This window comes from Scleropages formosus, chromosome 25, assembly GCF_900964775.1.
Source record: "Scleropages formosus chromosome 25, fSclFor1.1, whole genome shotgun sequence".
In the NCBI taxonomy this organism is placed as follows: Eukaryota; Metazoa; Chordata; class Actinopteri; order Osteoglossiformes; family Osteoglossidae; genus Scleropages; species Scleropages formosus.
In genome coordinates, this window is record NC_041830.1 from 8,586,063 (window position 1) to 8,601,938 (window position 15,876).

A 15,876-nucleotide genomic window follows, 5' to 3' on the forward strand; every position below is an offset into this window, starting at 1 on the left:
CAGCTGTTAGAGCTATTATAAATGTAATTTATGTAAACAAAGCTTGTCATCTTGTAACATTTTAATAGCATCACTTCCGTCTAAATATCTAGATTGTTTAAACGTCTGATGTGATCAGCTGGCAACTTTCAACCTGTACATAACATTTGCTAACCCCTATTTATAGGAAACGCAGGGTATATAAAAAGACAACTTGATTCCAGGGGTACAATATATGTAGACTATAACAGCCTTATTCACTAGTTCACAGTGGTACATGGCCAACACGGGTCAGCACTTTTACAACACGTAAGATTTATCTCTGATCCTTAAATTTTCAGCAGTTTAGTTTTATAAAATGTCCTTGTGTATGGAATGTCTCAGTGCTGAGGAGTGTCTCTGGTTGCACAGTTCCTCCTCCTCCTCCTCCTCCAGAGGGGTATATGGCAGCTTGCAGCAGCCTTCGTGGGCCCTGTTTTCATGAGCTCTGGATGGTGCAAGACTCTGCCAGTGGGGGGCAGCCTTCATACTCGCGTAGGTTGGGGTTGTCCAACTTCAGGGGGTCACTGCTCTGCACGCACACGCAGCGAGAGCTTGCGGAGCCAGGAGAGAAGAGCATCCGGGGTACACCCACCCAGTTCCTGTGCACCCCACCACTGCAGGAAGAGGGAAAAGGGTGAACGTTGAGCCCAGACTGACCATCATGCACATTTTAAAAATGGTTATTTTAACAAAATGAAGACATTAGGTTCATAAAACAAGAAATGTGTGGACTCTGTAACCTTAAATGTCTAAAGTTCACACCCTGGACTGTCACATGTGTCGTCCATCTCCCAGATGGAGCAGGGAGAATATCGGTACCTCTGGGTTGAGCACCACACCCTCCCGCCGGCAGAGGCGCTCCACTCTGAGTTGCAGGATGGGAAGAGTTTGCTCTCAGCCTCAGCTTGAGCTTTGAGCTTCAGTCCTTCAGCCAGGGTGGCCTCGACGTGACGCAGGTACTCCGTGGGCTGCCCAGTGTCGCTGTAGTAGCGGCCGACCAGCCTGCCTGTGAGGTACAGCACGAGTACCGCTCTTTACCTCAGCGTGCTTCACAGGTATCATTCAGCTAATTATTTCATATAAAAGACTATTTGCTTTAAAGGATGATTTAATGGAATAAGTTGACCAGGTGACCTGAGGGACAGGTATAATTACAAGTCCAAATCATCACATCCTGGGAGGTGCCCCCCCCATACGCAGCACATCACTCCCACTCTGTACTCTTCATTTACAGAAACTGGGCAATCCTGAGTGTACTTACTGATTTTATTATGTGGTTCATCTCATCATACATACCTACTGGTTTGTAATCCCTCTGATAGAAGGCAAGCCAGTCATAAAGGGTCACCACCTCCGCAGGGGACAGATCCGAAACATCATCTGTCAGGCCTGTTTCTGTGAAGTCCCCGCTGACAAACGCTCGGGAGGCATCTCTCCCTGAGGTTGTTTTAAAAATAGAAAAAAAAGCTAGTTTAACAGACATCCTAAAGATGGCCAGCGTGCTTTACCTGTAAAAAGTCAATCAAGCGAGCAGAAGACTGCCTGAAGGTTGTTGGCTTGACTCCCACAACCCTTGCTCCTGCTGTAATATCCGTGATCTAAAGCACTTACCCAGAATAGGTCAAGTAAGACCACCTTGCTGTATAAGGATCAAATATTGCAACTTGTTTTACATTATGGGGCAGCAGGGGGCGTATTGGTTACAGCTGTTGCCTCACAATCAAAGCACAGGGGGTCTGGATCCCACTCCTATCATAGTACCCTTGATCAAGGCATTCACCCTCAATTGGCTAATTACCCATGTGTATAAATGGGTAAATCATTTCAAGCAGATTAGTGTCATTTGTAAATTCAGAAAAAAAAAAAAACTGATCATATATGGAACTAAGTGACAGCTAGACAGATGGTCAATTAGTTAACTAACAGTAAGCGATCGGTGATCTATGTAACAAAATAATAACAAGGATAACGGGGGAGGGGGAGACAATGCATGGCATGCACCTGCGAAGAAGTGGTACCCCCCGCCGGGTCCGTAGTGCTTCTGGCCTTTGCTCACATCGAACACGTGTCCGAGCAGCGACAGGTAGAGGCCGGGGCTGCCCGGCTCGCCGCGGTACCGGCGCAGCTCGTCCTCCGACATCAGGCGCGGCGGAGCGCTGGTCGAGCCGAAGGACAGCAGCAGAGAGGCCACGTTTCCAAGAATTTCGTCCAGGTCCCAGGACACGGAGAGAGCGGCCAGGGCCACCGCGACGAGGGCCGCCACGTACCGGGACATGATGATGGCGGGGCGCGAACACTCAGACGCTCACGCTCGTTTCCTAGGTGACGCGCAGCTCAGCCTGCACGGCGATCCTCCGGGGCTCCTGGGCAAGCGAACCAGAGCGAAGCGGGGCTGCAGTGCGCCCAGAAAAACGGGTTAAAAGACTGCAACAAGTAAAGCACCATTGTACTGATGACATAATTACACACACACACGTTCAGAACCGCTTGTCCCATACGGGGTCGCGGGGAACCGGAGCCTAACCCAGCAACACAGGGCGTAAGGCTGGAGGGGGAGGGGACGCACCCAGGGCTGGACACCAGTCCGTCGCAAGGCACCCAAGCGGGACTCAAACCCCAGACCCACCGGAGAGCAGGACCCGATCCAACCCACTACGCCACCGCACCCCCGACATAATTACATTACTCAACAAATATGATATCCGACCTTTGACATCAGTCAGAACATGACACACTACTACGAAAAGCAACTGAACTGGCAACTGGACACGACAGAATCCAACATCTGGATTTTAATTTCAGTACATTTGCTTCCCATGATTTCAAGCCATCACAATATCATTATAAATCTATTTCTGGTAGTAAGCATTAGGTGAATGAATGGTTACTTTTAATCAGCTGAGTGTCGCTCTCACGTACGCACACCGCGAGCACGGCAGAAAAGCCAGATCAAAGTTTTCCGAAAACGCGTGACGTAATGACGCAGCACGCGACCGCGCGCACCGTACGGCAATGCGGCAATGACAGTGCAAGAGCGCGAGCAGAACGAAGCGCTGCCGCCGTACTCGTACAGTAACGCACGCAGGTGTACAAGGAAGTGGCTGACATGTGTTCTGGCTACGCGTGACGAGACGCGGTGGCGCCATGACGTAAGCACGCACGGGACGTCAGTGCGGCAGTGACAGCGGAAGAGTGCGAGCGGACCCGCCAGTGCTGTGGATTTGACAAGTCCGGGCCCGTTCGCCGTTGCTGGTCGGGCCGCCGGGGGTCGAAGCAGAGCCCGGAGCCGCCGAACGATATGGGTAACGCGGAGAGCGGCTGCGGGGGCGCCAGCGGCGACGAGGAGGACATGGAAGCCGAGAGTCCGGGCTTCGCGGCAGGCACTCCGGCCTCTGGCGCCACGGGCGGCGGTGGCGGCGGCGGCGGCGGCGGCGGGGCAGGAGGAGCGGCCGGCGGAGGAGGGTCCGCAGCGGCAGGAGGAGGAAGAGGCCCGAGCGGCTCCCCCTCCTCGGTGCCGGCCTGCGTGCTGCCCTCCCCCGGCGCCCTCCTGGAGCAAGTGAAGCTGCGGGAAGCGGCGGGCCGCATGAGCGATTCGTGGGTGGCCATGTCCGAGTCGGTGCTGGCCCGCCATGAGAGCGCTCTGGTGCGGTGGCTGGAGGAGCGGCTGAGCCGCGGCGAGGACTCGGTTACCGTGGAGCAGTTCTGCGAGATGCTGGAGAGCAGAGACGCCCCGCGATACGAGTGCGAGGAGGTCCGTGTTTCCGCCGCTGACCGAGCCCAGCCTGGTGGTTTCCCAGCCCGCCCCGTCGCTCTCCTCCTTTCTATTTCCCTCCATTCCCTCCATTCCTCTCCCCTGCACTCAGCTACACTCCTCCCTCCGTTCCTTCTCCATTTAAGACAAATTAACTTTCCTCTCGCACTACGATCATCCGGTGCCGCTGCGCAGTTTCCGAGCTTCGCGCTGTCAGGTTTTCTCGCAGAATCAATCAGTGCGCTCCAGTTCTCTTAAAATCCGCGCTGAAAGTTCTGGAAGAGAATCCCAGCCCTCCAAATGACACCCCACCGCACGGCTCCAAATCACTCTCATATCCGTAGGCGTAGTTCCAAAGTCCTCCGGAATTCAGCAGGACTCCTTTCGCGACGTTAATGTAACACTTTTTTAAAGGTCCGACTTCATGCACGTGCCAGCTGACAGCTAAAACAACAAAATATCCTCGAAATCCTTGGAATAATATGGGCTCTTAAAGTGAAGGGTCCGAGTCTGTCCGATGCTCCTTAGATTGCCAGTAACCTTATATATAGATTAAGGCAGTAACCTTATACAGTATATAGATTAATAACTTTATGAACACACTCACCATAAAGTAATTAATCTATATATGTTACACATTGATATAGTTTATGGATCCCAGACAAGTAGGCAAAAGAAAAGTGTGTTTAATAGGGTTGTGCATTTGAGTTGGTCTCGGCTTTCTGTGGGTGATGCCCACTTTTTCCAGTTTAATCTGATTTATTTTTTGTGGAGGGAAAAAAGTAAAAACCATAGTGCGTGTTGCCTTTTTTTTTTTTTTTTTTTTTTGCAATGCCTTTTCTCATTTAATGAGTAATTGGACTGTGGTTTGTAAGTTTGTACAGTGTCATATGTTGTAGGGTTTGTATGATGAGCCAGTTGGAGTCTTTTTTTTTTCTCCTCTCTTCTCCCCTCTCATTACTCTTCAGTCCCCCGGTCCCCCCATGAGCTGACACTACACAGTACTGTAGTAAACTTTGTGCCTTTCATAAATATCAGCAGTATGTTGATTCCTACTACAGTGTTGTGTGTTTGTCTGATGCAGCACCAGGGAACGGTCAGATCTGATGCTGCATCGAGTAGATTGACTGGGCTTCCTTCTCTCCTCCACGCACATTGCACCGTCTTCGAAACAGCTCCTCGATTTCCGTTCGGCTTCGCAACCGATGGCGGGTAAAAATTCTGGTCGGTTACTGGTTAAAGACATCCACGTTGGCTTCTTGCGTTACTGTTGTTGGCGTCGTGAATTCTTGATGACGGTGACATGTTCTAGTTTAGTTTCCAATAGTACTTTCTTCTGCATTCTCTTTTCTGAAATTCCTCCCTCGAGGTGTGAAAGTGACCTGCGTTTCTGGGGCCAGGAAGTAGTTGGAAGTAAAACACGAGCAAACGACGTGTGGCTGACTTAATTCAACGTAATTCCACAGTTTTTGCATCTTGTGTGTGGTGTTTCTCGTTGTTGATGATCAATTACAAGATGAGGAAAGCTGCATGTTTCTGGGATAACATTTCGGCTTGAATAGGAGTTTAAGTAGAGAAGTTTTTTTTTAAGTACTTATAAATGTTTAATTTTAATGTAACTCAAAGCCAATTAAATGTTAAAATGAAGAGTCTTGCAAAGTATATTTATTTTAGCTGTAGCTAAGATTTTTACAGACCTTCACCTGTAAATAATAAATGGGACTTCTTTTTTTTTTTTTAAAGCTTTTATTGACTGTAGATAGTGGAGAAATTTGAAAGGGGCCAGATGACGACGGACACTGGACGGGGATTTATGATGAAATGGTCAATAATAAGGATTAATTGGAAGGTAGTGGAAATGGATTATTATTTTGCGCAGTTCTACCTAAGTTTTAATTTTTAACAATTTGAACTTGAAACCAACTGGAAATGTTATAAGAGGCCAAACATCTGCATTTAAACACATTTCAGTACATTTGTTTCCCATTTCAATTCATGATAATCATTATACATTCTGTTAGTATTTATGAAAAATAAATGTTACACTGCAGTCGTCTGGCTTTTCATTCGTGGTGTTGTGGGACGGACTGCGCAAACTACGGTTCAGACTTTGACTCTAGAGAACCCGTTTACTTATTCATAGAAACCTTCATGCTATGGCTTTTGTTTGTGCTGGAAGCACAGAGGAATTGTTCCTTTAGTCCGTCTGCACAATGGAACTGCTGTGTTGCGCTAGAGGCGATGAATGAGTGGCTGCATTTTTAGAAGTAGGGAAATCTATGGGAAATCTAAGACCTTCTGGGCCAAGCTGCTGTTTACATTTACATTTATTTATCAGATACTTTTCTCCAAAGCGACTTCTAATGAACTCTATGTAGTGTTACCAGCCCGCACACCTCATTCACCATGGTGACTTACCCTGCTAGATACACTACTTACAGTGGGTCACTCATCCATACATCAGAGGAACACACTCTCTCTGTGTGTCACTCACACACTATGGGGGAAGCTGAACAGCATGTCTTTGGAGTGTGGGAGGAAACCAGAGCACCCAAAGAGTTACACTGCTAGATACGCTACTTACACTCGGTCACTCATCCATACATCAGTGAAACACACACTCTCTCTCTCTCTCTCTCTCTCTCTCTCTCTCTGTCACTCACACACTATGGGGGAACCTGAACAGCATGTCTTTGGAGTGTGGGAGGAAACCAGAGCACCCAAAGAGTTACACTGCTAGATACGCTACTTACACTCGGTCACTCATCCATACATCAGTGAAACACACACTCTCTCTCTCTCTCTCTCTGTCACTCACACACTATGGGGAACCTGATGTTTGAAACAAAGTGTCTTTGCAGTGAAGATGCTGACAGCTGATAAAAGCATAGTGACAATGGTAATTAGAATGCTAATTTAAAAGGTAAAATCCCTCCACCATAACAGCTCATCTAAAGCAGGGTTGCGGTGGTCTGGACCCTGTTGCAGGAAACTTGGGGGTTGAGACAGGTTGCAGTCTAAATTAATCAGTGTATTAGCGCAATATTTGTCACTCACTCTCTTTTTCTCTTTCACACACACCCACAGAGCAGTTTACAGTCACGTTCTATCTTTGGACTGTGGCAGGAAACAACGTTTCTGAGTCTCGAGATCTTTCGGTGACTCTTTGACACTCTCTTCCTAGGCCTTTGGCCAGTTTGATGCAGAGGGCGATGGCATAGTGGATGTGGAGAACATGCTGATGGCCCTGAAGAATTGGAACGGCGCAAACCTACAGGGCGAGCTTAGTCACGTGATCCGGCAACTCCAGGCCTGCTCCCTCACTCCAGGTACCCACCTTTGTCTGAAAAATACAATTGAGCATGTCCAGCAGTTAACTTCTGGACAGTAGGTGGCGTAGTGATTAAGAGTGTAGCTCTTTAAACCGAAGGTGGCAGATTAATGTCAAATAAAGGACCGTACTGAGAAAACACTTAATCAGAATTTTGTGTCGAGCTTCCTGCTCTATTATGACGAGATGTGAATAAAATACCATCTAAGCAAGGAAGTCAAGTAAGCGACTTTATGAAATCACCAATTTACTCCTTTCAAATGTTCTTTGTTGTAGGTTTTGTTGATATCTTCTCCAAGTCAAAAGACCGCCTAGGAGCGCATGCATCGAAAATCCTCAAGTTCCTGCACCGAAACAGGATCCCCAGCAGTGCCATTCCCTTCCCAGTGCTGGAGGGCTACAACAGCATCTGCACCATGAGATCCTCAGTGGTCCAGGATTTCCTGGACTTTCTCCTGCAAAAAGAAAAGGGTGCAGTATCCTCTTAAAACATGCACTTTTGTCATAAATAACACTGATTGAAAAATGAATACTTTTATCTTGCCGCAAAATAATCTTTTTCCCCCTTGTCGGTATGCCAGCATGAGTTCAAAAATGAAATCCAAAATATTTTGTCACCTACTGTTTTTTCAGCTTTTTCTCAACACATTGCTATTCTACCGAGTATCATATTTAATGCATTTTAGCTATTATCTACCAATGCTGAAAGCATGCATAATGCCCTCTTACTTAGACATGGAGAAGACAAATGAATTTATAAATGCACTGTCATGTAAAATATATTTTAAACGTGATTTCGGGTGAGCAACACATTACAAGTACAAGAAGTATCACTCCACCTTCGCTGAATTTGCATGTAACGCAAAAACTTGTAATTAATTAGGGCAACTTTAAAGCAGTGCATCGTGTGTATTTGGGTGACCTCTTTCTCCTTGCAGATTTAGACATCCAGTACAGAGCAGAGCTCAGCCACGACCCCGACGTGGACAAGGTCAAAATCATCAACCAGTGTTACAGCTTCATCGAAGCCTCCTCCAACGCAGCTGACGTTTTCAAGATGACAAATGGGGACACGGTATCGTTCTGGCAGTCAGATGGAAGTGCACGGTCTCACTGGATAAGGCAGGACTGAATTAATTCTCATCTCTTTGCGATATTCACGTTTAAAAGCTACAATACATTATTTAGTTGAATTTTTTTTTTTTAATGTCATTATATGCTTGACTTTGTTATACATGTGTGATCAGTTCTTATAAAGACCTCTAGTTTAACTCCGACTTTATCGTCACTAACCTAGTGGGTTCTCTATAAAACTGAGCTCTGTAGTTAGTGCTGTAAAAACACTGCATGTAACAGTAAATGAAGATTTGTGCAATGGTTCTTCGGAACTGGTATTGGAAAAGTAACTGTAATTTAGTTTGTTCCTAATTCCAGTGTTATTTCTACCGCTTCCATGATAAATAAAAGCCTAATACATTATAGTACTCAGTTTATTTACAGGCTAGCTTTTGTAAAAGTCTCGGACACAGCAGTAAGAAATAAAAAAAAATACTTAGACGTTGCACCGTTAAAACTAATTCAAGTTAGTGAGAAAATAAAAATGTTGTCTGCATGAACTCCTGTTCGGTCCACAAACGTGTGCTTGTTACTGTGGGAGTGAGTTTATTCAAGGTGGCCCCACACATGGTGCATTTTACTTTGATGCCATGACTGTGTGAGGCGGTGCAGGTTCCTCTCTCTCTGCAATAAACTTTGGAAAATAAGAAAATGCAATTACAAATATTTTTCAAGGTGTTTATCTTGAGAAGTTCGTAACCTAACCGTCGATAACGGGAGTGTTCGGTGCATGAAGTATCGGTTAAATCTGGACACGGTCGTATGAATTCGGTAACGCCTTAAAGTGGAGCAGAAATGCGAAGAGTCGTGTTGGTATTCTGCAGGCTGAAGATGAAGCCCGACGTGGTGCTGAGGCGGCTGGCAATCGCCGTGGCTTCCAATGACCACAGTTACATGCCGCAGCTGGTGTCTGTGGCTGTAGGCAAGAGCCGGCGCTCCCTGCAGGAAATCCGTGAAATCCGCATCCCCAGCAACGTCACGGGTTACGTGGCGCTCCTGGACAACGCCAGCATCAGCCACCCCTGTGAGTGACACCAACTTCGGTTTCTTTTAAACTGGTCCTTACGGGATCTGAGGGTTTAAGCCGCGATAGGCGGTGTAGCGATTAGTGCTGCGGGCTTGGACTCGGAGGACCCAACTTTGAATCCCATCTCCAGCTGTAGTACCATTGAGCAGGTACTTACCTTGAATTGATACAGTAAAAAACTGTGAAGCACTTTGGAGAAAACGATGAACTAAATGAAAGCACCAGTTTCTTAGTAGACAACCCAAATTCCTGGAAGTCCAAGTACAATTTTTTTCTTATTGGGAAAATTCTGACTGGATGTAGGCGGGACCCAAGTGCACCCAAAAATTGTTAAAAAACCCAAATACCGCTTTCTTGTCTCACCGTAGGATCCGATTACCAAAATTCTTAACTGTTATTGGAGAGTTACAAATACAGGTGGTTCCCGAGTTACGATGGTTCGACTTGCGGTTTTTTTCGACTTTACGACGGTGAGCTGACGATAGACATTCAGTAGAAACCATACTTCGAATTTTGATTCTTTTTCCGGGCGAGCGATGCTGACGAGTCAAGAAAACAGTTCGGATTAGTTGCGCAGACTAATATGGCTTTCCTTCCCATAATGCTCAGCACCGTGCGAACATCGAACCGCTAGCTGTCAATTCCAGACGGGGCGCTGACCGGATAAGCGAGCTAAAGTCTGCTGCATACGCCAACAGAAATGTTCATATCTGCAGAAATATTGATCGTAAGTCAGACTTGAAGATTCGCGGAGGTGGAAATGTGTAATTCACATGTTTGCGGTTCAAAGACCTGGTGTGTGAGTGCAGTACGGAAGCTGGTCTTCTCTCCTGTTCTCACCAGTGGGCAGGTCTCACTCACTCTTGATGGCATTTGATGTTCGTATCTATTCTTTTGCCCCCTCCATCTCTTAAGATTGTGCAGTACTTCACCACTGTGTGTGGTTTTTGCTTTAGACAGTTTTTCCCACTTGAGTCCAGATGAAACAACCAATAATACGTTCACACGAATGCGGAAGTGAAACCGTGCCGAGGTCCTCCTTGTGCTCATGCTGCCATTTGTCTGTGTGGTTCCCCACTGCAGACGTTCAGATCAACATCAAGCGGTGCCTCAGCGACGGCTGCGACACGCGCATCCATGGCCTCAAGACCATGGGTTACCAGGTCACCAAGAGCAAGGAGGTCACCGTGTCGGACGCCTCGGCCATCTGGTACCTCTCGCTCCTCACCTCCCTGGTGACCGCTTCCATGGAGACGAACCCCGTGCTGGCGCAGACGGTCCTTCGGAGCACCCAGTGAGTGGTGCCTCTGTGTCTCGCCCCCAGTCTGTGAGGAACGGCGGACACTGTGTTTGGCTTAGAATTGGCGGAATACGAACGCCGGCGTTGTCGTTTCTGTTTATTTGTCGTTGGATATAATGGAGCTGTTGGTCGGCTCAAATCGCTCAGTAGCTCAGTTTGTTTTAATTGAGCGTGTGCGATAAGGTCGAAGGGAACCGTGAACTTTTTTTAAATTCAATTTTGTTTTCAGGCTGCTCTGATATTCCTGTTGAGGTGATTTATGTTATTTGTTCCATAGAAAAGCCTTGCAGCACATGCCTCCTCTGTCCTTGACGCCGTCTTCCACCGAATTCCCCAAGTTCTTCTCTCCTAACATCTTGGAGGAGGTGGATGGATTCCTCCTCAGAATAGCAGAGTAATGATGTTTTTCTATGGTTATGTACTTTACCAGCAACAGAAACCTTTATTTATTTAGTAGACGCTTTTCTCCAAAGCAACTGCCAGTGAACTCTGTGGTGTTATCAGCCCACACACCTTATTCACCGCGGTGACTTGCACTGCTAGATACACTACTTACACTGGGTCACTCATCCATACATCAGTGGAGCACACACATTATGGGTGAACCTGAACAGCATGTCTTTGGAGTGTGGGAGGAAACCAGAGCACCCGGTGGAAACACACGCAGACACAGGGAGAATATGTAAACTCCACACAGACCGAGTGGGGATCGAACCCACATCCTCTCGCACCACCCAGGTGCTGTGAGACAGCAGCGCTATTTGCTGTGCCACCGTGCCGCCCAGATTACGATTGTTTGTATGATGTTTTCCACTACGCTACTTACGCTGGTTGACCCATTTATACCGGTGGGTAATTTTTACTGTAACAATTCAGAGTAAGTACCTTGATCAAGGGCACTAGAGCAGAAGGTGGAATTTGACCCTGGATCCCTTGGGTCCCAAGGTGGCAGCACCTAATTACCTGCTGCCAACTCATTGCATCCCAATAAGTGCTCTGCATCCTCCGTTGAGTAAAATCTTCCTGAGAAGGTGCCATCAGACTAATTTGTCTGGTAACGGACTTTTCTGAGTTTTTATTCCTTTTATTTATTGATGGTAAAAACGCTAAATAGAACTAAATCAGTGGGAAGTCAGAAAACTCAGATTCTTTCAGACTAATCCTTTCGCTAAGAAGAGATTATCTCAGACGTGGTAATGATACCATGTATCGCTTTGGTTTTATAGATCCTTTTGTACACTTTTACATGGTTCGAGTGTAATTCCTAGCAAGATACAACAGCACTGTACCTTTTAGTTACTCATTCATTTCCAGAACTCCTCCAGCTGAAACAAATTTCCCAGCTCTTAGGTTGCCCAGGGAAATGCTGTAGTCAAGTGTAGCGTGCCAGTATTCTGATATCCGGTTCCGAATTTGCCGGTTTTCCGGATTTCCTCGCACAGAAGACTCAGTGTTGTTGCTGTGCCCACCTTTGATATTTCATGGATGTTTACACGTTTGGAACGAGCTGTCTCCGTACCTGTGTTTGTCCCCCATCAGTTGCTGCGTGACTCCCGATGCAGAGTTGACCTTGCTGGCCTTCGCTCTGGCCAGAGGCAGCGTGGCCAAGGTCCTCATGTCCCTGTGCGGAATCTGCGAGCGGCTGGGCACGGAGTACAAGGCCTCATCGCTCATGTCGTCCATGGCCGCCGTCAGGCTTAAACTCCTGTACAAGAACGGTACGCCGACACACTCGCACCTTTGGGGGTGTGACACGAATGCACAGCAGGAACGGCAAACCAGGGATTGTAGGAATTAAGTAGGATATCCATTAGTTTAATAATAGTGACTAATACATATTTATTACCACGTTGCTGTTTTGCTTTAATGTACTATGTCTGAATATGGAGTACAGCAGGAGGTCTTTTATTGGGGGGGAAAAAGTGAAATTGAGATGAGTGCAACAAAAGCAGGTGCCGAGCACTCATTATTTTAAATGTTTGTCTTTGTTCCCGTCGCCATGGTTACATATCTCAGCAATTCAAAAATGAAGCAAGTGAACATCAGTGAAAACGGTGATCATTGCTTTTATTTGTGGAGGATGAAGTTTTGTGACAACCTGTTGAAAGAAACCATATTAATGACAGAAAAGTTGTAAATGGGCCATATGTGACAAGGAAACAGGCCTGGGGGTTAAGTATTAACAAAATATTTGCAATGTAATTTTGTCAAAAATATGCGTGTGTGTGTGTGTGTGTGTGTGTGTGTGTTTCTCAGTAGATAGTCTTAATATGTATTGTAATGCATGTAAATACGCATTTAAACAATTTGGATGTTAGAATGGAAAGGCAATTGATTCCATGCGTTTTGATAACATGAGAAAGACTGGCCACACACTCCACACACCAGGGACTCCTTGCATGTTACCGCACGGTTTTCTCATCGTTATTTCACCAGAGTCTTTCGCTGATCCTCGGTTCTACCTGGTTTCTTTTTTTGCTTTTGCATTTCAGTAATGCGCAAACCCGCTAATACCAGGTGTCTTATTCCACATGATATAAAGTGATGTTTTTTTATAGATGTGGCGGAAGGGTGGCTATGAAATCGTTGCTTTGCATACAGGGAAAGCGCTCCAGCTGTGCGTTCAGGCGTGCGACGTGAAGGGCAAAGAGGACAAGTCTGGCCCGGAGAACATGCTCTCAGAGTCTCCCAACGGAGATGGTAGGACTTTCCACCGCTTGCTTACTGAGTGATGCAGTGGTGTCACTTTCATACACCACAGTGCGCAGAGCAGGATGTATCGACTTAAAAAAAGAATCGTGGCCAAAGAAGTGATTCCGTTTCTTGAGACAGAAAATTAAAACAGAATTTTGCTTCAAAGCACAGTGTCTATAATGAACGTACATAATTAAGAATCAGTGCTACTGCACTTACTTCACTAATTTGTTCTTACCTTTATATTTGTATTTGAAATATTTTCTCACCTGGAAATGTAGTAAATATTTACTCTTGATTGCCATACCTCGGTTATGGAATGTGGCGATAGGGCTGCATTGGCTCACTGTTCCTGAATTTGTTGGTTTTATTATAGTAAAATTTCGAGTAATTTGTAACTCTGTTTGAACTGCGACGTCTCCAGCACCTTCAGTTAGACTCAGCTATGGGTGTAACATTCCCCCAACTGCTTTCTCCCCAGGGTTCCTCACCGAAAGTGGCAAGAGAAGAGCCAGTGTGATTTTGTCTACCGAGGACCAGACCTCCTTCCAGGTCACTCAGATGAAGGTTAAAGTGAGTCAGTGTCCCGCCTTACCCTTTTTGCGGACTTGGGTCGTCCTTCGGAAATACCGCAGTCTCGCCTTTTTTTTTTTTTTTTTTAACCACCACGGCTTTACTCCTGCTGTTTTGGTGCCGCTTCTCTGTTTGTTCTCAGTCCGTCCTTGTCCTTCGCACAGGTGCGAAAAGGTGCCATCGGCGCCAAATGCGGCCTGGTGTTTGCCTACAACGAAGGGGATGCGTTTGACGCAGACAAGCATTTCAAAAGATTCAAAAAGTACGATTCTTGGAATTTCAAGGACTACAAGGAATTCGTGAAGGGCAAGTAAGGAAATGTCATCCAGTATTGCATTTTTTTAATATATAATATAAAATCTCCATTTTGAGAATGCAAAACATAGTTTATCTTTGAGCAGTTTTCATGGTGGAACTGGACTTGATACTTGGTTTAAAATGCTGCCTTTTCTGTCTCTAGTCTTCATAGTTGAGGATTATGTTGCTGTTTGTGCTCTCCGTACTGTAACCGGGACCTGTGGTGGAGTGACTTGCTGCTGCTTCCGTCTTGCCCCCCGCAGTTCGAAAGTTTTGGACCTCGGGGAAGACGAGCCGATCGGCTGGTTCGAGCTGGAAGATGACTGGAATGACGTAGAGATCAATCTGCAGCAGTGTCGGGTCACCAAGGTACGCTCTCAACTCCCATAAGCCCCCACTCTGACGTCACTTCCGAAATATACATCGCGTTTACATTTATTCTGAGGGTTTGTCAGAATGTGTCGGCCACGGTGATGTTTTCAGTTTTAAGTATTCTTGGCTGCAGCAATGGTTGCGCGCACGTGCGCGCGTGATATTGTCCAAGTTGCTGCGGGCACAGGTCCGATCTGGTCTGGTTAATTTTTGGAGTGTTATACCACTATGCGTGGAGGTGTATCGGGAACACGGATCCATCGTTGACTTTCGTTGCCGAAGTTAGAGATTTCAGAGCATCCTCCATGCACTCCAGACATCGCCCCTTTGGACGAACATCCGTTTGCTCCGCTCAAAGACAGCGCGAAGAGGTCGTCGATTCACCACCAGCCAGGCAGCGAAGGAATCGATGCGTGGTTTGCGCATCGCTCGGCCGAAACCCTTTTGTTCTGAAATTTATACAGCAGGGTAATTTCACAGTATCATTTAAGGTTAGGCACATTGATCAAGGGTACTATAGCAAGAGATGGGATTCAAATGAAGATGCTGATTTTTAAATGATAAAGAGAACCAAAAAATTTGGGAAGGCTGCTGGTGTGTTTGCTCATAACCTTTCATTTGGGACAGTGGGGTTACAGGGGGTCGCTGCTGATCTGCGGACTTCTTTACGGGCAGTAACTTTGGGTATTTAGTTCATCTTTGAACAGTGCTCTGTGATTTTGCACGGGGGTGTAGAATCAACCCCCTGTTGTCTCTGACCGTCTTCCTGGCAGTACGTCATGGTGAAGTTCCTGTGCACGAGGCAAGACTCAGCAGAGCGGCTCGGTGTGCAGCAGCTGGCCTTCAGCGGCTACCTCTGTCCAGGGTCCGAGCAACTCGAGTCAGACCAGCTGGCCCTCGATGGGGACAGTGTTGACAGCGGCATCATCACTGGCCTGGTGCTGATGAGGAAGACTCTCTTCTTCATCCAGCAGCTTACTAGAGACATGGTGTGTGGGGAAAACCATTCTTTCACCTTCTTTTATTGGTCTTATTAATTTATTTTTTGTTCCTGTGTTCCTCCCCCCCCAACTGAAATGTTTCCTGGAAATGCCTACAAGCAAACATTTTACATTTTCCTATGCTGAATTTACAGTTTTCTTTATATAATAATATATCTTGGAGACTAAGGACTTTTGTTCTTCTAGGTTCTTCACGATGCCGCACTTCTCCGACAGAAATCTCTGCTGGACTTCAGTGGTCTGAATCTGCATCTGTTCTGGACCTTCTACAATAAACTCAGAATGATGTAAGTATTTTGAATTTGTGCAGCCATTAGTTGGGAGTAAAGAGCATGCAGACGGCCCAGGAGCGTCAGCCCCCGTCCACAGCGTGTCCAGCTTGTGTCTGATGTT

General features: G+C 46.5%; 2 protein-coding genes across 2 annotated transcripts in view; one reads left to right on the forward strand and one right to left on the reverse strand.

The window, feature by feature from the left end:
- Positions 1-222: 222 nt before the first annotated feature.
- On the reverse strand, positions 223-3,125 carry cyb5d2 (cytochrome b5 domain containing 2). Its single transcript, XM_018741981.2, has 5 exons — positions 2,910-3,125; positions 2,023-2,413; positions 1,318-1,458; positions 841-1,027; positions 223-635 (listed from the first exon to the last, which is right to left on the reverse strand). The coding sequence occupies exons 2-5, from the start codon at positions 2,294-2,296 to the stop codon at positions 458-460; spliced, it is 780 nt and encodes a 259-aa protein (XP_018597497.1). The 5' UTR covers positions 2,297-2,413; positions 2,910-3,125; the 3' UTR covers positions 223-457.
- Positions 3,126-3,185: 60 nt separating this feature from the next.
- Positions 3,186-15,876, forward strand: part of zzef1 (zinc finger, ZZ-type with EF hand domain 1) — a 42,724-nt gene continuing 30,033 nt past the window's right edge. The window contains exons 1-14 of the mRNA XM_018741979.2: positions 3,186-3,772; positions 6,957-7,101; positions 7,380-7,574; positions 8,042-8,225; positions 9,044-9,243; positions 10,330-10,540; positions 10,824-10,940; positions 12,086-12,264; positions 13,148-13,246; positions 13,722-13,813; positions 13,978-14,123; positions 14,374-14,479; positions 15,256-15,471; positions 15,670-15,770. Coding sequence (XP_018597495.2) covers positions 3,320-3,772; positions 6,957-7,101; positions 7,380-7,574; positions 8,042-8,225; positions 9,044-9,243; positions 10,330-10,540; positions 10,824-10,940; positions 12,086-12,264; positions 13,148-13,246; positions 13,722-13,813; positions 13,978-14,123; positions 14,374-14,479; positions 15,256-15,471; positions 15,670-15,770 — 2,444 coding nt within the window. The 5' untranslated portion in view covers positions 3,186-3,319. The remainder of the gene's footprint in view (positions 3,773-6,956; positions 7,102-7,379; positions 7,575-8,041; positions 8,226-9,043; positions 9,244-10,329; positions 10,541-10,823; positions 10,941-12,085; positions 12,265-13,147; positions 13,247-13,721; positions 13,814-13,977; positions 14,124-14,373; positions 14,480-15,255; positions 15,472-15,669; positions 15,771-15,876) is intronic.

Bases quoted from the DNA above. Each gene is read 5' to 3' on its own strand.
- cyb5d2 (XM_018741981.2), bottom strand. From the start codon at position 2,296: ATGTCCCGGTACGTGGCGGCCCTCGTCGCGGTGGCCCTGGCCGCTCTC. The intron at 1,459-2,022 runs GTGCATGCCATG...AAACAACCTCAG, and splicing joins GGGGTACCACTTCTTCGCAG to GGAGAGATGCCTCCCGAGCG. The intron at 1,028-1,317 runs GTATGTATGATG...TGTACCTCACAG, and splicing joins GAGGGATTACAAACCAGTAG to GCAGGCTGGTCGGCCGCTAC.